A 25,780-nucleotide genomic window follows, 5' to 3' on the forward strand; every position below is an offset into this window, starting at 1 on the left:
AGCCAATTAGGACGCGTTGCCATGTATACGCTAGTAAAATACGCTAATTGTGCTTCCCGGACGGACGAGGGGATACCCTCTCTACTCCGTACTACTGAGTAGGTACACGGAAGATAAGCCGCGACGACGCAGATCCATTGTGACTATTCCTCAATAGTCAAGAGATTATTGACATGGGAACTCTATCACTCTTATTTTGATCACAATTCACTCGCGGGTTCCTGTTTCGAGCTTGAATTGCGTGCAGCAGCCGGCGCTTCATATTGCATTCCAGATGCATCAGATTCGCTGCCTCCGATGGGTGACAGGCGGCGTTTAGGCGAACAATAATACCTGTCATTAATTTCCCCTGAGTATAATTAGACTCCGTGGACTTTCTGCCTTCTGGTCCTTTTTTATTATTGGTTTATGAGAGTCGTTTCTTGAACCCCAATGTGCCTTCGAAAAGCAAGAGGAGCAGGAAGTATGCGAGTCCCTCGTAGTCCCTGTAGAAGAGAGGAACCACCTAGTATCTCCATACAGTCCATCCTGTCATCCTTTCATTACTTCATGTTGAGACCTGGAACACATGTAATCAATAGTAATTAACTAACTAACTTAGAATCATAATAAAGAAGAGGACGGGGCCAAACACCACAGCTCACCACTGACTTCGCTCCCACCCAGACTTTCACTTACCGCCCACGCCCCCCCCCGAATTGATGGCCCCCTGGCTCAGGCTGCCACACCCTTTCCCTCCCATTGTTTGTGATTCACTGTGCTTCTGCTCTACTTTCCCTCCGTCAACGTCCTCAAATCGTCCCGGTAACCTGTCCTCACCCCCGTCCCTGTCGCTGTCTCTGTCTATACTCTCTGGCTGGTCCTTTCCTATGGAGATATAGGTGGTGATCCTACACTCCTCCTCCCCTTCCCATTGTGTGGTCGTGAAAGTGTGCACTTCCCGGGTAGAGTCTATCGCTCTCTCCCCTTAAACCGCTCTAATCGGCTTAACGATCGACAAGTAACTCATTGGCACCCCCGACATTCCAGAATCACCACAAAACACTTGGACCGGTTTTTTCCTTCTTGTTTTTATTTTTTCCCCATTAAATTTTTGAGGACGGTTGTTCATCCGAAAGACGTTTTATCTATTTTCTTTTTTTGTTCCCTCGAGGTGGAGCGGAGACTCAATTTTGCTGACCCATTCGCCGGCCGATTCTGCGTTGCGTCCCCTGGTTGCCCCCTCCTCTCGCGGCTTTTCGCCTCCTCTATCGCACTCTCGTCCTCGTCGGGTAAAACTCGTTGGCTGCGTCATTTTGTGGTTTATACATTGGCTACCAGGATACTGTGTCTTGCACGGTCATTGAACATCTCGAGAAAAAAAAAAAAAAAAGGGAAACCAAAGAAACGAACAAATCAGGGTTAAAAAAAAGGCCGCTGGGAGAGCCGAGTTTCTGGGTGGATTTCTGCACACCAGAGCCCTCGTTTATATTATCAAACCGGAACGGCAATTTTTTCTCCATCCTATTCCCCGTCGTGGAGGCCAACGTTGGCGAACAACGTTGAATTCGCTATATGCTCTCCGAACCCCATGGGAATGCTAAATTGTCCTCCGTTCCAGGTGAAAAGTCACCGATAACGTCGGAAAAGGCCTCGAAGATGCCGTGGAACCTGTCCACTGATACGTCCTCCGAGGCAACCGCTCGTCCGCCGTTGACTTCGCAGCAGTCGAACTCCCTCCCCTCGACGCCGTATCAGCATACGCGAAACCTCTCCTTTCACTCCCGGTCACCCTCCCCGCCTCATGGGAGTACCTCCCCTCGGTCCACCCACTCGGAGACGACGCACATCCCGCCCTCCCTGCGGAAACCGTTCTCGGGTTGTAAATATGAAACCGCTATGGCCTTTTTTCGACGGCGAATGCCTTACACGCTGGGTGCCGATCTGCTGCCTGAAGAGAAGGAGGGACTTAAGGAACGCTTAGATCCGGAAGAGGAAGAAAAGCTGAGTGCGGATATGCTGGAGGTGTACGATCGGTTATTGCCGTCTGCGGAGAGCGATGATCGGCGACGTCAACTTGTTCGCAAGTTAGAGAAACTTTTCAATGATCAATGGCCAGGGCGCGACATTAAAGTGAATGTTTTTGGGTCGTCGGGGAATAAACTCTGCTCGAGTGATTCGGATGGTATGTGGTCGTCGCATGTGGGTGGCGGGCAGAAGTACTGATTGCGAAACAGTGGACATCTGTATAACGACAACGTATAAAGAGCTGGAGCACGTCTGCCTGCTGGCGGAAGTGCTTGCGCGACGTAAGGGACCCCCAACTTTTTCCAATCCCGACCAATCACTGACATCTCGGGGGGTTCCCCCTCCCTCATCGCAGATGGCATGGAGCGTGTGGTTTGTGTTTCACATGCGAAAGTACCCATCGTGAAAATTTGGGATCCGGAGCTGCGCTTGGCGTGTGACATGAACGTGAACAACACTATGGCCCTGGAAAATACGCGCATGATTCGTACGTATATGGAAATTGACGAGCGCATACGACCCTTGGCGATGATTATAAAACATTGGACGAAACGAAGGATCCTCAACGATGCTGGTAGGTTCATGACCCTACGCAGACGATGTGAACTCGCCCTTTTTCTCTTGGATGTTGACCACTGGCAATAGGACTCGGAGGCACGCTCAGCTCCTACACCTGGATATGCTTGATCATCAACTTCCTCCAAACGCGAGACCCCCCGGTTCTGCCCAGTCTCCAGGCTCGCCCTCACGAGAAGAAGATATCGGCGGAAGGCTTCGTGTGTTCGTTCGACGACAATCTCCGGAATCTGACTGGGTACGGTCGAAAGAACAAGCAGTCTTTGGGAGATCTGCTGTTCCAATTCTTTCGATTCTATGGTCACGAGCTCGATTATGAGAAATACGTCATTTCCGTTCGAGCGGCAAAATTGATTTCCAAGGAAGCCAAGGGTTGGCACCTGCTACAGAACAATCGTCTCTGCGTCGAGGAGCCGTTTAACACCTCTAGGAACCTGGGAAACACTGCCGATGATACGTCCTTCCGGGGCGTCCATATGGAAATTCGTCGCGCCTTCAAGGCCGTATCCGAAGGAAACCTGGAGCTTGCCTGCGAGCAGTATGAATATCCACCCGAGGAAGAGCGTTCATGGGAGAGGCCCCAGCCGCAACCGCGACCCATCATCGCGCCTCCGCCTCCGTCCTCTCGGGGCGGCCGTGGAGGTGGCCGTGGCGGACGGCACTCGAATCAGTACAATCGCGGGGGCCATACCGGTGGTCGACGTTCGTCGAATACTCCGAACAAGTCGAATAATTTTCGTCAGCCCAATAACGGCATGAGTGCGTCCGAACTCTCCCTTCAGGCCCAGCAGGCACAATACCTATTACATGACCACCTCTACCAACAAATCCAGATCCTCCAGGCCCAAGAGCAAGAACTGCGGTTGCAGCTGCAAAACCAGGCCCTTCTTACTGGAAGGCCTCCTCCCGTGCTGATTCGCCAGCCCTTCATGCAATTCCCGATGCCCCAGCAACAAGAATCTACGGGTGACGATACCTCTCGGACGAGATCTGGAACAACGAACCAAAGTGCCCACACCACGCCCGTGCGCCAGCAGATGTACTACGGCTCTCAGTACCTTCCGGTGGCCGTTACCGGCGTCCCAGGAAGTACAACAAATCCTCCTTCCCCTTCGGCTGCCGCTGCCATGCCGGATATTCGTCGTGCCCCCCGTCGGTCGTCCGTTGCGAATGGCTCCCCAGGCGGGTCATTGCGGGCTCACTCACAGCCAGCACGGTCCGTCAACTCGCTTCCCACATACGCCCCAATCTATTCCATTGCGCAACACATAGAGGGTTCCCAGCATTCCAAGCCCCGTAACGTCCCTGGCTCCCCGGGCGACACACAAAGCGAGGAGGACAACCCTTTCGTGCCAAGCAGTCTGCCCAATGGATCCCGTGCCGGATACTTTGACGAGAATCGACCGGCCGAGTATATGGGATACTATTTGGCCACTTCTCCGCAATTGCAAGCGTACCATCAGAACGCCATGCTGTCACCCTTGTCAGCACCAGTCGGATTGGCGTTGCAGAATGGTGGTGTCGTGCCGTTCGTCACGAATCCTCAGGAATATCTGTCGTCTGTGGCCCAACATGAGGGGACCGGACTATCACCAGAGATTGGCACGACGCAAAGTTCTCAGTTGAGTTCAACGCAACAACGTGCTACTTCGCGGCATGCCGCGTCTGCTGATCGCAGCGGTCCCTTGATTGTGGATGGGTCGGTGCCGCCGAGCGAGCATCGCGCTTCCCTCTCGGTCGAGGGCTACGATCCTTATGCCACCATGAGCCATTGTACGTCAAATTCCGATGACCACAACACGGATACGCCTGCCAGCGTCTCCGATTCGTTCTCTCAAGATCTTCAAGACAACAGCTCGGTGGATATCGACCAGCCGCCGTTCTATGGAGGCCGATCAGGAATCGACATCCATAAGCCCGGCCACTCGGACGTCTTTGTGAATGGCCATGGCGGCAAGCCAAGCCTGCTTTCAAGTCGGTTGCAGAATCTGCACCTCTCCAACAGCGAGAATACCTCCGAGCCCCCCGCATCATCAAAGAGCGTCCCAGAGAAGCCCAGACCTGCCCATTCCCACCACGAATCATCGGGCAAAGACAACTCGCATCAGAGACCTCTTGCCGCGGGAAACAAAGGCACGTCCGGTCCAGGAGCATCGTCGGTGACTGAGTCACATCCTCCCTCATCGTCCGGGAAACGCCGGCCTACTGGCGTCGATACCTCTGAGAAGTCGAATGGTCATAGCCACGGTCACGGTCACGGTCACGGCCACGGCCACAAACCACGGCACAAGGGTCGCTCGGATGCTGCCCACACCTCTGCCGGACCAGGCGACAACAAAGAACGGAATAACCACCAATCGCGAAAATCAAACGGCACAGCTTCGACAACACAAGACTCCCATGCCACGCATACTGGTGGCGGCTGGCAGACGACCAAGAAGAAACATCGCAAGAATGCTAAGTCTTCCATGGATCACCGACAAGGTGCCCATGCCGGCGCGGAGCCGCTTCCTGCGGACGAGTCCCTGAGAAAGGGCGGCTGAAAGCTCTCCATCGCATCCCACGTCTTTCTTCTTCCATGTCCCATTGATGGCCATGATATTCCAACGAATACTGAACGACCGGTGCACGCCGTACCGTATTACACGATGCTTCCGGGTTTCCGATATTTTGCGCAACTTTTTTCTCTCCATTTTTCCCTCCTAGCATCATCGCTGGGATTCACCAAGCCCCCATGCTGAGGCTTGTATGACATTGTACAGTTTATAACACAGGCTTTTGAGATATTCTATTTTGTTCCTCTCAGGTTCAAACCAAGTTACTACACGGCGTTCTGGGCTACTTGGTTTTGTATAAACGAGGCGGCATCCTCTTGAGATTTAAAATGACATGAGTCCGACAAAGGTCCTTCTTATTGTTTTTCTTTTGCTTGTTCTTGAATGGAAGGTATATGATTTCTCTTTTCTCCCTCCCTTATTCAACCTCTTTTCCCATCTATGTCCTTGTCTATTTTACATGTTCAACATTGGCGTTTACAGGATCTCATAACAGACCTTGGCAATCGAAGGTTCTGGCAGGTTGGGAAGGGACTTTACCGGTTACTTGTGAGAATGGCATTTGTGTCTCAGGCTCTTATATTTTCTTCCTTTGATTTGTCGAGTCTCGACTTTGGTTGTCTTTTCGTCGATTACAGACTCCCTGCTCGCCTTTGAAAATTGTCACCATACGTTGTCACTGTTTTTTTTTTTTTTTTTTTTTTTGCTTTTTTCTTGCATACGGGATTGTCTTCTTACTCGCCTTGCTTGTCGCCCTCTCCTACCTCGTGCTCTACTGGCTTTCCCTACATGACCAGGGTGGCCAAGAAAAAGCTTCCGCATCGGGTGCAGTAGCCAGGTCTATCGAAAAGAAAAAAAAAAAGAAGAGACGAAAACACTCTTACTGGGTGACAGTGTGGACTCTCGACCTCAACCCGAGCATTCTCCGTTTTTCAGCCCCTTTGTTTACATCGTGCAGGCTATGGATTTCTTTCAACGTTTATATCCCATCGGTATCACCAACCAACATACTCATACTCATACTCATACTCATCATCATTATCATTGTCAATATACCATCATAGCAGGGAGCCAGGCGAGTGGGTTCATTGTGCATTGTGTTTTTTATTATTTTTTTCTGTTTTCTTCATTTTTTTTTTTTTTATTTTTTTTTTTTTTTTCTCTGTTAAATATCATGTCTGTCAATCGGGTCGGGATTGACTGGTTCTGCGGATGTAGAATTGGGATTTACATAGGGGCGTGTTTACAAAGAATAAAGATAAAAACCGAAATGAAAAATATTGACTTGAGATTTTCTTTCGCTTTTGTTTGTCATTTCTCTGTACGGAGTAGTCATGGCTCTTTAATAAGTATCTGGCTCCGGTTATTATATATCTAGTATTGTCGGACACAAGAATAGTTATAGTTATGTGAGAGAAATCAATAAACAAAGAATTTGCCAGATATGTTGAATGAAAACTTTCTTCTTTTGCCGCTGGGGTTGAAATATATTTCTATCGTCTAGAGGCATTCTGAACAGGGTATAACGAATAACGAGTCGGGAATTCCGCGCAATTTTCAAGTTGACTTTTTGGAGACCATCTTCTCTTTGAGAGCGAACATGCTTAACGTAGTGGAGTATACAGAGGGAGAACAGGCCGAGGGAAAAGAAAAGTAACAAATAATATTACAATATGAGAAGATTAAAATGAATAAACGGGATAGGGGGTGGTGCCCCCAAAAATGTAGTAGACAAGAAGGGTAGGTAAGGTAAGACATCTCTCCTCCAAAGAGGTTCGTAAGCAATGGGAAAGTTTAGGTTTAGCAAAACGCTTCGATCAACATGTATGGGAATATAACAACGCAGGCAGTCCAGAACACCATGATACATTGCCATAGCACCATGGGAAGTTTATACAGGGGCGCTTCCTGGATGAGCATCCAGAGAGAAAGGAACGCGACGGTGAAAAAGTGATTGAAGAGGACGACGGGCTTCTTGATGATCCCGCCTAGAAGACTGACGGGGCCTTCAATCCTTCCCATTTGGAAGTAACGGAAACAGCCCCGTTGTAGAGCTCGGAGGTGTTCATCTGTGGCGAGAGGGGGGACTTGTCAGCAAATGGGGAGTTCAGGGAAATTGGAGCGGATGGAAACCACTCACCGTCGGCGGCGAAAAGAGAGTAGAGAGCCTGGGCCAGGATGTTGATGACCGAGGAGCCCTTCTTCCTTTGCCAGTGGAAAGACGACAGCTGACGTAGGACTCGGTCGGTGTCCTCGAAACTGGGGACATTTTCGGGACTCAATAGTTCGCGCAAAATTACCACGTCGCTGAAAGCGACTGTCATGCCTCCGCCGGTTAACGGATGACGCATGTTCAACGCATCCCCTAGTATGACCAGCCCCGGAGTCTGGTTCTGCGCAGCTGGGAGGTAGGAATTCGGCATGGACCTCAGCTGGCCCTTTTCCAGGGCTGCGAGGAAAGCGGGCTGGACAGATTCAGGGAGGGAAGGAAGAGTCACCTTGTGAAGGTGATTTTTGACGCCACCGCTCTTCACCGAGGCGGAGGGGAGGTTCTCCGGGATATCGACGAGAATCCGAGTCTCGTGCGTTCCGATCTGGTAGAGGAGGATCGGTGGTGTATCACTCAATAAGACATGTCCATAGTGGCGAACAGGCAGTTTGGTGTCTATCAGCTCCAGGCCCCAGAACCTGGACCGTACCTTGGGGGCGCGGTGGTGATACTGTTTCCGAAACTTGGAGGCATAGCCGTCGGCGACTACCGTGAGATGACCAAAGTAACAATCCTGGGTCTCCTTGGTCACGCACTCCACACCAAGAACCTGCTTAGTGTGCGGGTCAGTGACCAGGTCGGTGGCCTTAGTCTCCACGACCGTAACGTTGGGGCAAGCCAGAACCGCCTCCCGCAGCTTCATCACGAACCGTCCGTGGTGAAAGGAGCGACCCTCCGGTGCCGGCGAGGACGGCGAGGGTTTGGGGTAGGGGATGACCACAGGCTCTCCGAGGTAGGAAACGTAGTAACCCTCCGCCGGAATGGCATCAATGCCCTCCAGACAGTCCCGAAGACCGAGCTGTTCGAGGGCCTGGACACCGCCCGGTTGTAACAGTTCACCCACGATGCGATCGGGTTCTTTCATGGACGCTTCCAGTAGGATGACACTCCGTCCTTGTCTTCCTAGTGTGACAGCGAGGGCACACCCCAGGATTCCTGCGCCAACGATCACGACGTCGCCATGGTGGTGAAGCCGTCTGCGCTCTTCGGCCGCAATGGAGGAGGCTGTGGCATGACCGTTGGGGACGGCGGCGGTGGCCATTGTGCCGGGAGGAGAGAAACGAGGGAGGTCAACGGCGGTCGGTAGATGGTCGAGGGCGACAGAGCATATTCCTCTCCCGAATTGATTGCGGAGAATGCGGGAAAGAAGAGGAAGGTGGGATGACCGGGGCGAGATATGAGAGATATGAAGTAGAGGACGGCGACGAGGCGAAGGGGAAGGGGAAAGGGGAAGGGAGGGAAAAAGTTGGTGGAGGTTTGTCAGTGGCGTGACATGTGAAAGCCTTCCGCCTCCGCCTGGGCGCTAAGGCAGCGAAAGACACCGTACGATCGTGGACTGATTCTGGGAAGGATGGCGCATTCCCTCCGACGCAGGGGGCCTTGGGTTATTATTAACGGATTCTTCTCGATTGGTTTGGCTCACGTTATGGCCTTCGCTAACTATACACTATTCAGACAAGCGCGCGCCCTCTCTCTCTCTATATACACTTACAACACCAACAAAACAACGGAGTGCTAGATTTAATGGTACAGGACAGGGAAACCAAAAGTATAATCAAAAAGGGGAAAGAATAAACAAACAAAAAAAAAGAAATCAGATAAAGCGGAATTTGAGAAAAGAAAGGACGTGCTCTCTCACTTATGCTCCCGTTCCTGAGTCAATCCTAAATACTGCGCTTCGGTGCATCGTGCCGCCGCGGCCTTGGGATTGGATTCAATCCGACCCAGCGCAGCCTCCAACTCGTACTCCTCGTCCCAGGCTTCGATTGTTTGTCGGATGTCACTCTCTTTGTATAGATTTCTCGGATCTAGCGATCGTTTCAACCGTCGACGATGCGCCCGTTTGAGCGTCGGGATCGATTTCACCTCCCAAACCGTAGGATCCCCCTCCGCTTTCTTGTCCAGTAGGTCAGCCAGGTGGCCCAGATATGCAAACTGTTCCTCCTTTTTAGACGCCTCTCTTGATGAAAAAGATTTGGATTCCATATTGCGCTCCAGGACGCCCAGGATCCGACGGACTTCGACCACGAAATCACGGTTGACGGCACCCCCACGAGCAAGACCCGTCAGAATGCACCATCGAATGCCGGGGATATTGTCCACCGCCGCAAACGCGCGTGCAAACATCTTCATGCAAACCCCGTCAAAGGGGGTAGAGCGTCGGTAGCGAGACGCATACACCGTGGCTAGTAGATCCAGAGCCCAGTCAGGCTTACCGGAGGCGATCAGGCGCTTGCTTGTGGCCGTGGTGATATGATGCTTGACGGTCATCTTTTTATTAGACCAGCAGAGTTCGTAAAACCGAAGGACAGCCAACTTGACGATCTCACCCTCGGAGGAGGGTTCAAGCTGCGTGATCTGACGGAAGAAGATCGGCATGAAGCGGACCAAATGTCGAATATTGCGCCATTCCGTCTCTATCAGCGCGCGGGCGGCACTAAGACCGTGTTCAAGGAGCGTAGCTACCACAGCCAACTCGACATGAAGTTGTTTCATCTGGAATTTGGCATTCTTAGCATTGTCGAAGCACTTCAAAGTGTCGGTCATCTTGCCAACGTGCAGGTAATGTGCCATTTGCTTGTGGAGCTTTTGATACTGATCGACGGGTCGCGAGGGGGTCACTGCCTGCAGCGTGCGTTGATACCAGGACATAGGTTCCTGGGTGTGAGGCATGCGGTTGACTTCCGCAATGGGAAATGAACGCTGGTCATAACCAAGGATCTGCTGTGACGTAGCGGCGTTTCCATATTTAACGCGAGCTGCTTGGAGCATTTGCCAGAAGCCCACCGGGGCCCCTTCGAGGGCCAGACGACGAGAACGCAGTATCTCCAAGAACTCTTGCTCTTTGATGGGAACCTTCCAGGAGCGCTCGCGAGCCATTGCGGTAAACTCGGCGATCATGCTCTTGTCGCCCTTTTCCACAAATGCCTCCAAGATGTGCTTGTACAACACTCGATCGGGAACGATATTGAACTTGTTGATGTAGCGGAAGACAAAATCGCGGATCTCATGTCCTCGGTGGGACACCCAGTACTCGAGGAAGATACGGTCGAATATAGGGGTGAAATCTCGCCGCCGCGACGTCAGCTTGAGATCATGCATCTCTTGGAGGCCCGCTTCCACTCCCTCCCAGTCGCATTTCAGAGCCTTGCCGTACAACAGAAGGCCTTTGGTGCGGCAGCGAAGTGGGAGTTCATAGGTCGTTGTCATGTCGCGCACCAAAGCTTCGGCATCCGCAAGTCTACCGAATTCAATGTATGCCTTGACCACCGGATTGAAAAGCTTGTCGCTGGGGGTCTTCCCCAGCCGCGGCAGCATTGACAATATCTTCTTCATTTGTCCGTTGAGCAGTTCGATACTTCTCGTCTTCTTCCAAAGCCCCGTCAGATAGGCGCCACACAGGCCACAATCTCGGTCCACCTGAAGGTTCCGCAGAAGGAACCACTTGGCGGTTGTAAGTCGATGGGATTCCAGTAGGCAGCGGAGTACAACGTCCACCATATCTGGCGAGACTTGGAATTTATGCATATAGCGGGTGTATATAGTAGCGACGGATTCGATGGAGCCTTTCTTTGCCAATGCAAACATTAAAACTTTCCACATGCTCGGAGAGATCTTATCCACCTCTTCCAGACGCTCGAAGATGCTCCTGGCAACAAACACATTCCCTTCCTTGCAATTGACGTAGAATGCCTGCATAGCGAGCTCCCGCCTGTCCGATGATATGCCCTTCAGTGACGCAGAATGTTCATCTAAAAAGACCTGCGCTGCGTCAATGGGCCGACCGTGGTCGAGGAGGTTTTGCATTCGTTCCGCGACAGAGTTCTTCTCGGGGAGTCCAGGGCTCTCTCCTGACTTATCCACACCGATGTCGGCTGCCGCAATGCCGAGTCGATTGATATTTCTCGTTCCTCGTAGATGTTCGCGTGGAATAGGGTCCGCCTTTCCATAGCGAGAACCGGGAGGCGAGGTCCGATTAGCCGCACCCATCAAGGACGAACGTGCAGTCCCCAAGAAAGACTCTGCCTGTGTCTGCTCCTCCGTGGGTTCTGACCCAACCTTTGCCGACAGCCCGTCACCAAGTGTTTCCGACGCAGTTTCATTATTATGGGAAGTAGCCATGCGTTGAAATTTGCGATACTCCTCCTCTTTGAAAGTATCCATTCCGTTGAACTCCCCTGCTTCGGCCGCCTCCATCATTCGGGAAAGCCTATTCGCCGCGGAAGTCGCATCGTAGTTGGGTGCGGAGGTTTGCAGGGCGCGTTTATTCTCGACAATTCGCTCGGCGACTCGAACTCTGCGATGGACATCGTAGGTAATGGCTGCGACAGTGCAGAAGCTACCGACAGTCGACCCGGCGAGGGCCAACCTGCGAAGGACACGCAGGGCATTTCGAGAGGGAACGGCCGGGGTGCCGCTTGTTGTTGATTTAGATATCATGGTAGTGAAACGTCTGCATCGCCGTTCGATGGAATGGAAGATGGCCTATAGATCATGAGATCGAAGAAAGGACATGAGCATTTCCAAGTTGGTCTCAGGAGCACAAGTCCTCAGGCCCAGCGGGAGCAATTGGAGCGGATCGTTGCAAAGAGGGAGGATTCGGGACGGGTTTTTTTCTTTGGCCGCCGGAAGGTTTGCAGGTCGGCACACTTGGTCGCTGTGCGGCGCCGGACTTGGCGTGGTCTGTTCCGGATGGAGCCACTACGGAGTCCTTCTAGTCTACGGTCCAGATCTAAGGAATGGGCTATAGTACTACTCGAACGCGGGATCATTGTCCTCTATGATTTATTTCAATTAAAAATTCTTTCGCAAGAATCGATCTGGTCATGGATGCAAGAGGCTCTCGTCCTCCTCTACGCCCTCTTCATTAGCCTCCCCATGACAGTCTCGAGCGTCTGTTTCGAGACCAACTGCTCAAACAGGATATGTAAGCCAGGAATCCAGATAAAGGAATGGAGGGAACACATACTGTTGGGTTTGAGGTAGAAGCTAGTGCATAGCGCGATGCCAAATATACCGACCAGACAAACGAAGACCGCCGGAGTATACTTGCCCACCGTGAGACTGTATATGAGGCTGAAGACGGTCGGGGCGATGACCCGAGAGAGTGCATGTAGGAGGCCTTTAGCTCCCAGGATCTGTCCAATCCGGTCTGGAGGCACATGGTGAGTGATGGATGATTGCAACGTCGGGATGCCCATCCCTCCAAGGGCCGTGAAGGCTCCGCAGAGGATCATGAACGATCCATTGTTTGCCAACGCGAACCCGCAATATCCGAGCATGTCTATAAACAGCGAAATGCGGATCAAATTGATCTCAAGCGGACTAGAGCCCGAAATAGTGCCCTCCGGTCTAGGTTTGCCGGGAAAGAGCCAACTGACGGCGGGGAAGACGGCAAACAGAGTGATGACCCGACAGGTGCTGAGGACGAAGATGAAAAAGCTGGACTCGACATTGCCCCAGTTGAACATGTAGCCGGCATAGATGATGAAAATTTGAGAGACCCCCAAGGTCACGCCAAATCCAACGGTGTCAATGCCCGCCAGGAGAACGATGTTTCTTCGTAAAGCCGGACTCGCGCCCCGACGATTAGGAAACAACGAGCTAGGCCGTCCAACAGGCGGGAATAAAATCAGTAGAGGGGTGAAGATATTCTTTGGGTTCCACCGCTGGAGAGAAAGCCAACCAAGAGCGCCTTTGTCAGCAAGTTTCATCCGATGCTTTTCTCGAGCGGATTGCTGTCGTTCCTTGGAAAGGGACTCGGGAATCACGAACAACACGGCCAATAAAAAAAGCACATGAAGTGCCAACATGAAGCAAAAAACAAAGAAGATACTTCCCGCCATTTTCAAGATGAAGGCCACAAGAAGCGGCCCGGTTGCGGTGCCGATGAAGATACAGCCGTGGATGTACCCGAATGACACGCTACGCTTCTGTGGTACCGTGCAATCGGATACGTAGGAGGAGGTAAGGGCATTCATGCTGGTGAAAGAGCCTCCGAGTCCGTCGAACAAGGCAAATAGGAACAGAACGTTAGTGGGGATGGTTTCCGTGCCGGCTGCGACGATGACGACAACCGATTCGGCCAGTATCATCCCCAGAGCAGTGATAGCCATAATGCGCGTTCGGCCATGACGATCTGAGATGTGGCCAAGATGAGGACTGACCAGTGCCGACAAGATGGCAGAAGTCAAATTGAGATACAGTTGGAATCGAGCAACTTGCGATTGAACCTCCGGCACCCGGCATTGGGGATCCTGACCCCCAAATATCACCGGCGTAAATGTGAAATTAGGGTCCTGAGCCGCTTTGTTGTTCAAATAATCTCTGCAGACCAGGGTAAGAGTCAAGTTGATCCTGGGGACAACTATGCCACCGAATGCAAGCATAAATAGGAGGAGGAACGGGAGTAGCCATAGGATCTAGCATAATTCAGAACATAATACTCCATTCGACCGGTGCAGCTTCATTACTTACGCTTGGTTGCCGCCATCGGCTCAGAAAGCCATCGCCACTGCTCCGGTAAATGAAACTGTCACGGCCTGATCTGGTAGGATCTGCTTGAGAAAGTAGAGGTGTTTGCTCGTGGGCGCGCGATTGCACCGCGTTTTTGGTTCTGTCGGCTGAAATGGCCTGGGGATCATGGCGAGAGAACGACCTGGCTCGCAATTCCGCATCGGCATCAACGCCCCCGGACAAAGGGGCCTGGGAATCCATGGTCGACGCTGCTGAGTCTGCTGGAACCGTTTATCATGACAATACTCGAAGTCTGTGTCGAAGTCGGCCAGCATTGGCAGGCTGTCTCCGATGAAAGACAGGACTGGGGCCTCGGCAGAAATGCAGGATGGAAGTAAGGGATAGAGTGTAGATCCAGTGGCTATTTAAAGTGCTAAGTTGGCTCAGTCCTTGTCGAAATTCGGATTTCGATTCCTGCGACGGATTGATTACCAAGATTTCCGGCGATAACTAGCTGGGATAAATCCCTGTAATCAGGAATAGAACGGATAATAATTTACTACCCGGCCATGACGTTGCAACGACGCTCGAAAGAGTAACAGCAGAGCTTAGTGTTTCCATGGGTACTTACTCGATCAAGTTCGATGTTGAACACAAAGCAGGTTCTATAGTCTAGTGGTTAGGACTTCCGGTTTTGACGACAATCCACCTCTTTGAGGGCTGGATCTTCGCGTCCGGACGGCCTGGGTTCGAACCCCAGTAGGACCTTTAATATTTCAAATTACATATTTGTAATATGTGATGGTGAAGATTTTTTGGTCATTCTAGGAGTAGTAAGTAGTATTGCTGCTTTATGTATGTAGTAGGAAGAGTGCCAGGTGTAGTAGGTAAATACGCTGCCAAAGATGAAGAAAGAAATTAATCAAAATAGCTTGATGAAGAAAGGTGATCGATCAACTAACTGACCAATCATCATGGAATCTTCCGCTTCGCATAGAGATCTTCGGAAGTTGCCTTTAGCGAAGGTTTGGCGGATTGCCTAAGGCATCTAGATAATTATTCATCTTCACAACATCCATGGATGCATTTTATAATCCGAGAAAATTGCTACCTATTGTACAGAGTTGGAGTTTTACAGACCACCGTGACCGATTCTAGATAATGACAGAAACCACAAACGCCAAACATAAACCCCGAGATTCCCTCTATATGTACACACAATCACAAGGAGAGAAAACAACTTTTATACGACCAGGGACGCAGTTTTGTCACCGGCAAAGAATTTCTTCTGTTCCAAGCATCGCTCGCTTCTGCACCCCTGGCACCGCAAAGTCATCTGTAACGAGCACTTCTCATCCTTTTGGAGGTGCTTCTGAGCCAGATCTGCAAGGGCCTCGATGAAAACCGGGTTCCCGTTCAAACTCTCGGCTCGTTTGACGCCGGGGTGGTTCGCCTCTTCCATCACCTCGAGGTCCAGCTCATACAGCGTCTCAATATGGTCGCTAGTGAAGGCAATCGGCACTAGGACAATGTCGGTCTGTCCACGCTTGACGTATTCCTGGACCGTATCGCTCGTCTGGGCTCCTAACCAAGCCTTGGGTCCCACCTGGGACTGCCAGCAGAGTCGGTAAGGGTTGCTAAAATTAAGTCGTTGCATTACTGCATGAACGGTTGCTGCAACCTCGGCCGGGTACGGATCGCCTGGTGGGCTGTTAGTTGTCAGGTCTCATTTCAGGAGAGTACTCCGGGCGTACCTCGGTTCACCACGCTCATGGGCAAGCTATGCGCAGAGAATAGCAAAACCACACCGTTCCGTTTCTCCTCGGGGTAAGTCTTGAGTTGGTCTTCAATGTTCCTTGCGAACGCTTCCACCAGACCGGGATGAGTTGGCCACCGATCGATGACACTCCACTGAATGGATCCCGCGGGGTCAGTGTTGCCATTTGCCCTGACACCCTCGAGGCGGTTTCTCCATTTCCACAGCTCGTTGAGCGAGCTTCCCGTTGTAGAGCACGAATACTGAGGATATTGCGAAAAGGCGACGGCGCGACCGCCCTTCCCGTTTCCGAATCCGTCCTCCAGTAGTCTGGTATACATTTGTTCCGTCAACGGTTGTGCGTAGCGAAATGCCACGTAAGGCTTGTGCGGCGCGGTTTCGGGGTTCAATTTATCCAGGATTTTGCACATCTCCTCGCATTGATACTCCGACCATTTTCTGATCGGCGAACCGCCTCCGATATCCGAGTATTGCTTGACGATCTTGGGGGTTCGCCGCCGAGCAATGAGGGGGCCAATGTAGGATTGTAGTCGTCCCAGAGGAATCAAATCGCCATCCGCCTACAAAACGATCAAGGAAGTTAGCATTGAGTAACCAGTAAATGTTGTGGGAGTTTGCTCATGAGACGTCGGCGGCGTACAAATAGCCTGCTAAGAAAGTCCTCCACCTCGTCCGTGGTCGACGGCCCTCCCATGTTCAGAAAAACCATGGCGGTCGGCCCCTTCGAGCCGGTTGAATCTTGCGTCACAGGAGGCACTGCCGTTGCCAGGCCAGCTCTCAGATCTTTGCTGTAACCAAACGGACTGCGAACCACCGGTCGCATTAACTGCCGGGGCAGAGTAAACTGTCGAAGCGCCATGTCTAGAATCGGAGATATCCGATCACTCTTATCAATATAGAAGTTGAAAGGGTCTTCAACGCGAGAGAAGTGGTGAGGATGGAGGGATGGACGGTGCCGGGAGACTCCCGGAGTCCAGCTGGAACGATGACCGATCGCCAATCAGGACCGACCGAGCGTCATCAAGCCTTGGCGTCGTCACATGATGTTCGTGTTCCCCGCGCGTCGGTCGGCCTGGGTGCCTCGCGTCCCAGGCAGCCCCAGGCAGCACCGCCGCCCGCAGCAGGCACCAAGTCCACCATGCTTGCTACCTTCTACTTCCTCCCCATTTAATTCATGTCACATCAATCCAATCCCGCCGCTCACAGTTCACCTTCTTCAAGCTCGCGAACTCACCATGGCGGACGATAACCCTTCTCGAGAAGACGAACAGGTGGAGGATGAAGAGGAGATTGATGAGACCGTACGTCATCGCGAAATTCACTGATAGAGTCAAAAGCCTCACACCTTCTTAGGGCTACAAATCGGTCAAAGATGCCGTGCTCTTTGCCATCGAAGTGAGCGATTCGATGCTCGCCCCTCGTCCATCCCCAGATCTCAAAAAATTCAAGGAGGAATCACCTACGACCGCAGCGCTGAAATGCGCCTATCACCTGATGCAACAACGGATCATTTCGAACCCGCACGACATGATGGGAGTCTTACTCTATGGGACGCAGGCGTCCAAGTTCTACGACGAAGACGAGAATAGTCGCGGCGATCTCTCTTATCCGCATTGCTACCTTTTCACGGATCTGGATATTCCTTCGGCACGGGAGGTGAAGGAGCTTCGAGCGCTCGCAGAGGATGAAGGAAAGACTCGAGAGATATTGGTCCCTGGGGAGGAGCGCGTTTCCATGGCCAACGTGCTCTTCTGCGCCAACCAAATTTTCACGTCAAAGGCTCCCAACTTTCTTTCCCGACGACTATTCATAGTGACTGATAACGATAACCCCCACGACGACAACAAAAGTCTTCGCTCTGCTGCCGCTGTGCGAGCCAAAGACTTGTACGACCTTGGCGTCACCATCGAGCTATTCCCGATATCCCAGCCGGACCATGGGTTTGATGGCTCCAAGTTCTATGATGTAAGTCGAACCTATCCTCCCACTCATCTATGAGAACCAAACTCACATTTCGGGTAGGACATCATTTACAAGTCCTCTCCGAATGATCCAGAGGCGCCTACCTATCTACAGACCGACTCCAAAACCCTTCCAGCCAACAGTGACGGGATAGCATTACTCAACACTCTGCTTTCCAGTATCAACTCGCGATCCGTCCCGCGCCGGGCCCACTTCTCGAACATGCCGCTGGAGATAGGGCCAGACTTCAAGATTTCAGTGTCGGGCTACCTTCTCTTCCGACGTCAGGAGTCAGCCCGGAATTCCTATGTCTGGCTAGGGGGTGAAAAGCCTCAAATTGTAAAAGGGGCCACGACCCAGATCGCAGAAGATACGGCTCGGACAATCGAAAAATGGGAAATCAAAAAGGCTTACAAGTTTGGCGGTGACCAAGTATCGTTTACGCCCGACGAGCAGAAAGCTTTGAGAGACTTTGGGGAGCCAGTGATTCGAATTGTTGGATTCAAGCCTCTTTCGGCGCTCCCATTCTGGGCCAACGTCAAGCATCCATATTTCATCTACCCATCGGAGGAGGACTTTGTGGGCTCGACGAGGGTGTTTTCAGCCTTACACCAGAGCCTCTTGCGAAACAAAAAGATGGCTCTTGTTTGGTTCATTCCACGCAAGAACGCTGGGCCCGTTTTGGGTGCCATGTTGGCGGGAGAGGAAAAACTGGACGAGACCGGGGTGCAGAAGTTTCCTCCTGGGATGTGGATTGTTCCCCTGCCATTTGCCGACGACGTTCGACAGAATCCCGAGACCAGTCTTAACGTGGCACCGGAGCCACTGATTGACCAAATGCGAATGGTCGTCCAGCAACTTCAACTCCCAAAGGCATCTTACGAGCCTCTAAAATACCCCAATCCCTGTAGGTCTTCCTTCTTGATTGATTATCAAGGACTATACTTACTCATCTTGCAGCGCTTCAATGGCACTACCGCATCCTGCAAGCACTTGCTTTGGATGAGGATCTCCCCGAAAAGCCAGAAGATAAGACGATACCCAAATATCGCCAGATCGACAAGGTAAGAAGCCACTTGATATCATCATGATTCGAGAAGAAGTCTAACTTCCCTTTTTCTAGCGAGCCGGTGACTATGTGCTGTCCTGGGCCGATGAACTCGAGAAGCAGTATGCACTAATAGCATCATCCGGTCCCAAGAGCACTCTTGTAAAACGGAGCGCCAAAGATCGTGCTGCTGATTCTGCGGATGGAGGTGGACATGCATCCAAGAAGGTGAAGACTGAAAATTCATCGGAAGGGATTGAAAGTGACGTGCGTCTCCATTATCAGAAGGGGACTCTCTCCAAGGTAATCTCTGTTTCATCAGATAAATTCGAATTGATTCGCTAACATACAGCTATGTACAGCTTACGGTGGCCATCCTCAAAGACTTTCTCACTTCTCATGGTCGCTCGGCTGCCGGGAAGAAGGCAGACCTTGTTGATCGGGTGGAGGAGTACCTGGAGCAAAAGTGACAGATCAAGGGATAAAGATTGATGCTTTGGACGTAACGAGGTAGATGAACTTTACTTTTTATCTAATGAAAGTCTGTATGATATCCAGAGGTCGTTCAGCGAAGCTTTACGGCATTTTCTTTTGGTCAAGCAACGCCTCAGTTGAGATTCATTTGGGAAATCAAATGAGCCACCTTTGAATTACTATTCAATCACTATTCAACCAGAACTCCTTAGACCAATGCCAAATGGAGACAGAAAATGAAATAAAGAAAAGGCGAGGGTGACCATTTATTCAAGAAACCCACGTCTCACTTGATGCGATTGCAAGCTTCCACCGTCTGGTCTCTTCTCACTTCTTCGACCGCCTCTGGGATAGTCCCTAAGCCCCCTCCGCCAACCTCATTGACAGCCACAGTTTCTGTCTGCTCCTTATGCTTAATTCCCTCCGCAACTGTGGCTACAATCTTAGGTGTCTCCTCGTCCGGACGAGGCGCAACCACAGGCTCGCCTCCCAATTCATAGACGTCCTCTCGTACAGGTCTAGGCGGATTTGCAGTCACTCGACTGTCAATCTCACTGATGGTATTTCCGTACTTTTCGGGAACTGTGGCGAACTCTAGGGGTATCAATCTCTCTGAATGCAGGTCATCCTTCGCAGCGTCTAGTTTTTGTCCGTGCTTGAAACAACATCGGATTCCGAGCCAGAGCACCCCGCAGAGCAAGGCAGCGCCAATGGCGATTCCTACTATTGACCCCGTCGAGAGATTGAGTGACACCGGTGTCGTCCCTGACGGCGATGGTGTGGTGGAAGCGGAGGTGGAGTTGAGGTCGGAATCGATGGATGTCGAGGAAGAGGACGACGTGATAAATGTCGTAGGGATGAGGCTGTTTGCCGTTGTGGGCGGAGAATCTGTGGTAGAGAGGGTGCTGGGGACGTCCGTAAGCTCTGTCAGAGTTAGGATCTTGCGGGTGGGCGAGGCGCTGGTGATTTTGGGCGGAGCGCGCGTTCGTGTAGGTTCTTTGCTCGTTGGGTCATCCGTTGGTGGAGACTTGAGGTCCCTACGATGGAGTTCACCTTCGTCTGGATTCATCCCTGAAGTATCGATGAGCTGACACAAGTTGGCGAGCAACTGTGGAGGGTCTAAATGACAGGCAGACGAGTTGAATTCGTGCCTCTCACATCGCTCATTCTGAATATCAAAGCACTGATGAATGAATGATTTGGCATCCAGATCCTCCAACTCAGCGCAGAGACGGTCGTACTCCCACCCCTCCAAGTCAAGGCAGTTCAACTGGTCATAACTATTAGCATGTGGAGGCGTGGATGGACGATGGGCAACATACCATACAAGGAACGATTCCTGTCAATACTTGCTCTGATATGATTGAGCGTGCATCATGCAGTACGCGGCTCTTGGTGGGATCAATCGCACGCACTGAGAACATATCCTTCATGAAGGCCTTGAAGGCCTTCATGCAGTTTTCACAGAACCAAGTAGTAGTCGCCATGACGATTGATTTCATTGAAGACTGGGACAGGAATGGATGGGGTACTAACCAGTACTATGCTGTGAGGGCAAGTATCCTCTATAAAAAGCCAAGGCGGTCACCTGACGGTATTCTCCTGCATTTAGAAGCCAGGTCTGGCCAGTTATAGGCCCAGAGAATTTCTTAAGACTCCCAGTAGTTTCCCGGTTGGAATCGTGGGACCTTGTACCTCACTGGTCTGTTTAGGGGGTCGTCCTCTGGCATTGTACGGAACTTGTCTGTTATTTTTTATAAATAAAGAAACAGCGGGTAAACAACAACAGGTAAAAATAGCTCTACTCGATGGCTGAGTACTTGTGACAACAGTGAATGGGCATGAATATAGCTCCATAGTCCATACAGTCCTTAACCCTATAGATGTGGGGCGAGCGGACTTATCAGCTGATCTTACGCGGCTCCGGTCACTGCATATTCCAGATTCCTTTAGTACAGCATGGCGTACACACTGGTTCTCTCCATTAGTGTTTCCCTTGAGATTTGAGCTAAGGTGATGTGGGTACTCAAGGTCACGCATTAGCCAGCTCCTCCCCTTCCGTTAGGGATATCTGGCATCTACACCTTCCATGGCCATTTCAGTGGGCTCGAAGCCAGAAACATCGGATTCTTGAATCGCCTCGCATTTTCTACCCTGCACTTTGATCCCTTTCGGCTCTGCGGTGGATATCCTTGGCTATCGGCGCGCGTGTCTTGTAGGTGGATTCCTCCAAGCAGCGAGTGTCTTGGGCGCCGGGCTCGCTACGAACTCGTTACAGCTGATTGCACTTTGTGCCATGGCCGGCCTGGCGGCATCTTTTTGCCTACCTGGCGCCTTTGGCGTTGCTGGTCTTCCTACCAGCAGCGATCCTAAATGGCGCAGTGATTGCCCTCGGCCTTTGGGCCCTTCCTCGTGACATTGATGCACCCTTGAACCGGCCGTCTTTCGTCTCTCTCGGCCGAGATATCGACTGGGTTGGGGCCCTGATTATCAGCATGTCCCTGGCGCTGCTTTCATTGGTACTAGCTGTAGCCTCAGGCTTGGATGCTACAACGAAACTGCGACAACCCCTCTATATTGTGATTTTAAGTATTGAGGCGGCTTTACTCCCTGCGTTTGTCCTGTGGATGCGGCATCAAACTCGTCGGGGTCACCCAGCTCTGATCCCTAACACCATGTGGTCTAACCTCCCATTCACCAGTATTTGTCTTACAGTGTTCCTTGTTTGGGGCACCCTGAATGCTAGCGAGCAACTAGCAACCTTATACTTCCAAGATATCCGTGGTCTCTCGACTCTGACTGCCGCTTTCTATTTTCGACCCTCCTTTATTGTCCCTGCCGGATGTACGATTAGTGGACTCGCACCATTGCTTCTAGCCATTCTCTGTCGTGTGGAAGGCCCGGGGTATTGGCAGGGCATCTTTCAAGCCATGGCCTTGAACCCGATCGGCGCAGATCTGATCTATACTATCGCAGACCTAGTGACCACCGCTGCCTTCCCGAACAACATGCAGGCCCTCGCAGGGGATGTATTTAACACGCTGGCGCAGATCGGGAAGAGCGTCCGTATTGCCACCTCGGCGGTTCTTGTGCAGCGGGTCGCAGACAGGGCAGGTGATGGCGACGATGCAATGGCCAGCCATGCGTTGTTGCTTGCTTATCGGGCCGGTTGGTGGTACAATTGTGCGCTGGGATTTACTTCGATAGGTGTCAGTTTCTTTAGGTTGAGGAAGATCAGCAGATTGGAGGATAAGAGAGATTAGTTTCCTCATTGAACCGAACTCGACCTTTCGTGTGTCAGGAACATACAATAACTCGTATAGGAGATACTCACTGAGTATCTCGCATTTTCTTTAAAGTACACACGACTAGAAGGTCTCGGAATGCTGAACCGCTTGAACCACTATTTTACTGCTAAGAGATACAGTATTTGAATTAGAATCACCACTGCTTCATGATGGACTGTCTTCATCTAATGTCAAAGGGGCAACTCCGGGGCCCCAGCCTAGACTTGAGTAGATCTGATCCTGTAGAGTGAGCCACCAGAGTATCAAAGATAAGAGAGACAACACAGTTGGTTAAACTACTTCTTGGCCATAGGCAGGCCAACAAAGCCACATCCAATTGTCTGAATGGTTTGAAAACAGGCAACCAAAGCTCAGCAGGTCGATCCAAAAGCAGAACTTGAGAAGGCGAATAGTAAACGACCACCCCGTACTATCCTGCAGACCTACACTCCAGACTAGCACGGGTCGCCTATGTTAGGTGGGCACACTGGCTTTTGAGTTTTGAGCGCGGGAAAAGGAACCATCCTGCAGAGGTGAGCACGGGGGGCGGTGCGCGTCCTGATTCCCTAACGGTGACACTTAGATAGGAGTCGGTCGGGGCCCGCTTTTTAGAGTATGCTTGGGTGACAGGGGCGAAGGGCCAAGGTTCAACTCCAATCCTCAACGCCCCATTTTTGGCGACTCCCTCAATTTGAGGTGCTCGAGGGGGGCATGAAACTGGGTCAATTTTCCCTCGCGATGGACATGCATGGGTATTACTTGGAGAGAAAGGAACGAAGCACAAGGAGAAAGAAAACTGACACAAGGGTATATTGTAGAGAAAGAAATGGAAAGAAGAAAAGGAATAATGAGACAAAATACGTCCCCGAAGAGCCAGGTCCGAGTTCGTGAAATCTTTCGGCAACGCTGTTCTAGCGAGAAGGCCGTTCATAGTATGTAGGAAAGGGTTGGCATATGTGCAAAGGTCGTGGTAATATATACAATGGCACAAAGGCCCGTCGTCAAATGTTTCGAAAGCACTCAACATCTTCCATAGACCTGACAGTGACAGACTTGTTCATCTGGACAACTATTGGCCAATTGTCAGTTGCTTGAGTTCGTCTAAACGCCGCTAGTGAAACGGAGAGGAAACCCACTATACAGATTCTTTGCCGAAGATGACGTGCCACAGAAATTCCATAATTCGCCCGCTGCTGGCATCGTCTCGGTCCGTGTCTATAATCCATTGTCGGAACTTGACATAGTCCTCTCGTGGTCGTTGAAGCACCTGCTCTCGCGACACGGCGAACTGCGCACAACAGGCGGCCCCGATTTCCTTGGGCTTGGGCAGGTACCTTTGGCTTCGCGCCGCATCCATCGCTCCGTTCTCGGCCAGGCCTGCCGATATCGTGGCGTTTAAGGGCGGCGTGCTTGTGCCTTCGAATACTTCTTGCCACACGGTGTCGGTGACATGCCGGTTGATGCGATGCGCTGCCTTGCATCCAGGATTCCAATTGCACCGGAGGTTGACGTATCCGTTTTGCCGGACGAAGTCGAGCTGCAACGATCGCATGGCCACTACATTGTCATGTAAAGGCGCATCTACGTGCCAGGCCATGAAAAATCCTCCGCGGTGGGCATGAAGGAATGCAATGATCGAAGGGAGACGGTCGTAATAATCGATCAAGTAGCTGAGATAGGCCATGGCCTCATGGCCTTTATTTAGGGGCGTCTTGAGCTTGTGCTCATTGGCGGCGGTTGCACGCGACGGGTTGACAACGTAAATCGCGCGTTTCCAGCTAGCGACAAAATCCGATTAGTGTCGTGACATGCTTGGGAGGGGGACAGCGTCTAGGCAACCACATACTCTGGAAGTTCTGCCTCCACCCACTCCGTCGGCTCCTCTTCCAACTTCGCCATTACGATGACCTTGTCACTCGACGGAACATGTTCAGGCGGCACGTCTTCGTATTCGGGGGAGTTGATGTGAAGCCAATTGACCAGGTATGCGCCGGCGCGATACTGGTCACATAGATCCTGCAGATGGGCCTTGATAAGATACAAGGGCACCAAGAGCACTAGCAAGATGCAGAGGGCAAGGCGAAACCCCCATCTCATTATGAATGAGGAAGATACACGGAGAATGAGACCACCCAGGCCTCACGAAAAAGATATCCAGTCAAGAGATCGCGTGGTGTATAGACAAGCCGGTTGATTTTCACAGCGATGGAAGGTGGGGATTGAAAGGTTTGAGAGAAGAGAAACGACCAAAGGAAAACCGGATTGAGGAGATGACAATGACAATGATCGCAATGAGACAGCAATAAATACAACGAAAAATCAGACGAAGAGATGGGGGAAGCAGATCGAGATCAACTTAAGCGTAGATTAAGGAGGGAAAAGGAGGGTCAAATATACTCTTTGAGGAAGCCGATCATGGCAGGTGGCCGTAGATAGAATCATGGACGAAAAGCGAAACATAGGCCCGAGCGGTGGGAAAGAGTCCGCACGTCAGACAGAGCAAGATTGTCGAGGGCGAAGCATGGCTGTACAGTCAATCCCACGGGCGACCCAGAAAGGGTCGCAACATCTTGCCCATCATTGGACTGTGGCCGGAATCGAGCCAACAGCGGTCCCTCCCCCAAAAGTGCGAGGGCCCACTCGGTGCGTGGCCAGGGACGCGTTAGGCGGCTTAGGCCCGGGTTAAGCTTGAAGGACCCGGTTCTTGTGGCCCGGATAAGACCCGTCATAGGCTCGACAGGGTCTGTGGATGATGCCGTGCAGCGTGAACTTTAAGGGGTGCTGCCCGTAGATTTAGGGTCCCTAGCGGGGAAGCTTGGCGGCCCCGACCGGATTTTAGTGTATCCTCGGTGTCCCCCGCTAGCAGCGCTAGCTCTGGCCGTTTTTTGGTGAAGGGATTTATCAGTTATCTCCAGAGCAGGTTGCCAGCTACGGAGTCTTGTCTACGGAGTACTCCGTAAGCTAGAAAAGGCCAACGAGATATTCCTTTTTTTTTAAAAAAAAAAAAAATGACAGAGATCGCCGGGAATCCAAGAAGGATTGTCAAAAAAAGAAAAAGGAAGGATGGAAGCAGGGATGAACCACGGGCTGCACGTGGCGCCTCGATTTGCCGCACCGAATTAGGAGGGTTAAGCGAACGGCATGACGTCGCTCCAGATTGGCAGATACTCCAGGTCTCCAGAGTGCCAGGGAATAATGGTTCAACGGTTCAACCACCGAGACGAGGAGCCGGTTGGGGTTTTCGAAAAGGGTTTTGTAGCGGGGTTTTTTTTTTTTTTTTTTTTTTTTTTTGTTTTTTTTTTTTTGTTTTTTTTTTTTTTTTTTTTTTTTTTTTTTTTTTTTTTTTTTTTTTTTTTTTTTTTTTTTTTT

General features: G+C 51.4%; 9 protein-coding genes across 9 annotated transcripts; 3 read left to right on the top strand and 6 right to left on the bottom strand.

Moving 5' to 3' along the window:
• Positions 1–1,554: 1,554 nt before the first annotated feature.
• KD926_004681 (PAP/25A associated domain family) lies at positions 1,555–5,126 on the top strand (the record flags this gene model as incomplete). Its single annotated transcript, XM_053095286.1, has 4 exons — positions 1,555–2,164; positions 2,217–2,288; positions 2,363–2,581; positions 2,653–5,126. The coding sequence occupies 4 exons, from the start codon at positions 1,555–1,557 to the stop codon at positions 5,124–5,126; spliced, it is 3,375 nt and encodes a 1,124-aa protein (XP_052950023.1).
• A 2,000-nt stretch (positions 5,127–7,126) lies between these two features.
• On the bottom strand, positions 7,127–8,449 carry erg1 (squalene monooxygenase erg1; the record flags this gene model as incomplete). The annotated part of the gene is made up of 1 exon (XM_053095287.1): positions 7,127–8,449. The coding sequence occupies one exon, from the start codon at positions 8,447–8,449 to the stop codon at positions 7,127–7,129; it is 1,323 nt and encodes a 440-aa protein (XP_052950024.1).
• A 593-nt stretch (positions 8,450–9,042) lies between these two features.
• KD926_004683 (pentatricopeptide repeat protein) lies at positions 9,043–11,847 on the bottom strand (the record flags this gene model as incomplete). Its single annotated transcript, XM_053095288.1, has 1 exon — positions 9,043–11,847. The coding sequence occupies one exon, from the start codon at positions 11,845–11,847 to the stop codon at positions 9,043–9,045; it is 2,805 nt and encodes a 934-aa protein (XP_052950025.1).
• A 384-nt stretch (positions 11,848–12,231) lies between these two features.
• On the bottom strand, positions 12,232–14,124 carry KD926_004684 (putative tetracycline-efflux transporter; the record flags this gene model as incomplete). Its single annotated transcript, XM_053095289.1, has 3 exons — positions 12,232–12,317; positions 12,377–13,829; positions 13,885–14,124. The coding sequence occupies 3 exons, from the start codon at positions 14,122–14,124 to the stop codon at positions 12,232–12,234; spliced, it is 1,779 nt and encodes a 592-aa protein (XP_052950026.1).
• A 982-nt stretch (positions 14,125–15,106) lies between these two features.
• KD926_004685 (ferrochelatase HEM15) lies at positions 15,107–16,463 on the bottom strand (the record flags this gene model as incomplete). Its single annotated transcript, XM_053095290.1, has 3 exons — positions 15,107–15,564; positions 15,618–16,200; positions 16,281–16,463. 3 exons carry the CDS (start codon positions 16,461–16,463, stop codon positions 15,107–15,109), a joined length of 1,224 nt encoding a protein of 407 aa, XP_052950027.1.
• A 217-nt stretch (positions 16,464–16,680) lies between these two features.
• Positions 16,681–19,120, top strand: akuA (putative DSB repair complex subunit Ku70; the record flags this gene model as incomplete). The annotated part of the gene is made up of 6 exons (XM_053095291.1): positions 16,681–16,941; positions 16,994–17,605; positions 17,663–18,509; positions 18,563–18,666; positions 18,726–18,953; positions 19,013–19,120. 6 exons carry the CDS (start codon positions 16,681–16,683, stop codon positions 19,118–19,120), a joined length of 2,160 nt encoding a protein of 719 aa, XP_052950028.1.
• A 290-nt stretch (positions 19,121–19,410) lies between these two features.
• KD926_004687 (uncharacterized protein) lies at positions 19,411–20,626 on the bottom strand (the record flags this gene model as incomplete). Its single annotated transcript, XM_053095292.1, has 2 exons — positions 19,411–20,394; positions 20,447–20,626. The coding sequence occupies 2 exons, from the start codon at positions 20,624–20,626 to the stop codon at positions 19,411–19,413; spliced, it is 1,164 nt and encodes a 387-aa protein (XP_052950029.1).
• A 457-nt stretch (positions 20,627–21,083) lies between these two features.
• Positions 21,084–22,387, top strand: KD926_004688 (uncharacterized protein; the record flags this gene model as incomplete). The annotated part of the gene is made up of 3 exons (XM_053095293.1): positions 21,084–21,113; positions 21,168–21,339; positions 21,486–22,387. The coding sequence occupies 3 exons, from the start codon at positions 21,084–21,086 to the stop codon at positions 22,385–22,387; spliced, it is 1,104 nt and encodes a 367-aa protein (XP_052950030.1).
• A 1,159-nt stretch (positions 22,388–23,546) lies between these two features.
• KD926_004689 (DUF3431 domain-containing protein) lies at positions 23,547–24,508 on the bottom strand (the record flags this gene model as incomplete). The annotated part of the gene is made up of 2 exons (XM_053095295.1): positions 23,547–24,189; positions 24,258–24,508. The coding sequence occupies 2 exons, from the start codon at positions 24,506–24,508 to the stop codon at positions 23,547–23,549; spliced, it is 894 nt and encodes a 297-aa protein (XP_052950031.1).
• Between the last annotated feature and the right edge of the window lie 1,272 nt (positions 24,509–25,780).

The sequence above is a fragment of the Aspergillus affinis genome (assembly GCF_023601865.1).
Source record: "Aspergillus affinis strain CMG 70 chromosome Unknown NODE_226_length_25780_cov_83_410186, whole genome shotgun sequence".
Lineage (NCBI taxonomy): Eukaryota > Fungi > Ascomycota > Eurotiomycetes > Eurotiales > Aspergillaceae > Aspergillus > Aspergillus affinis.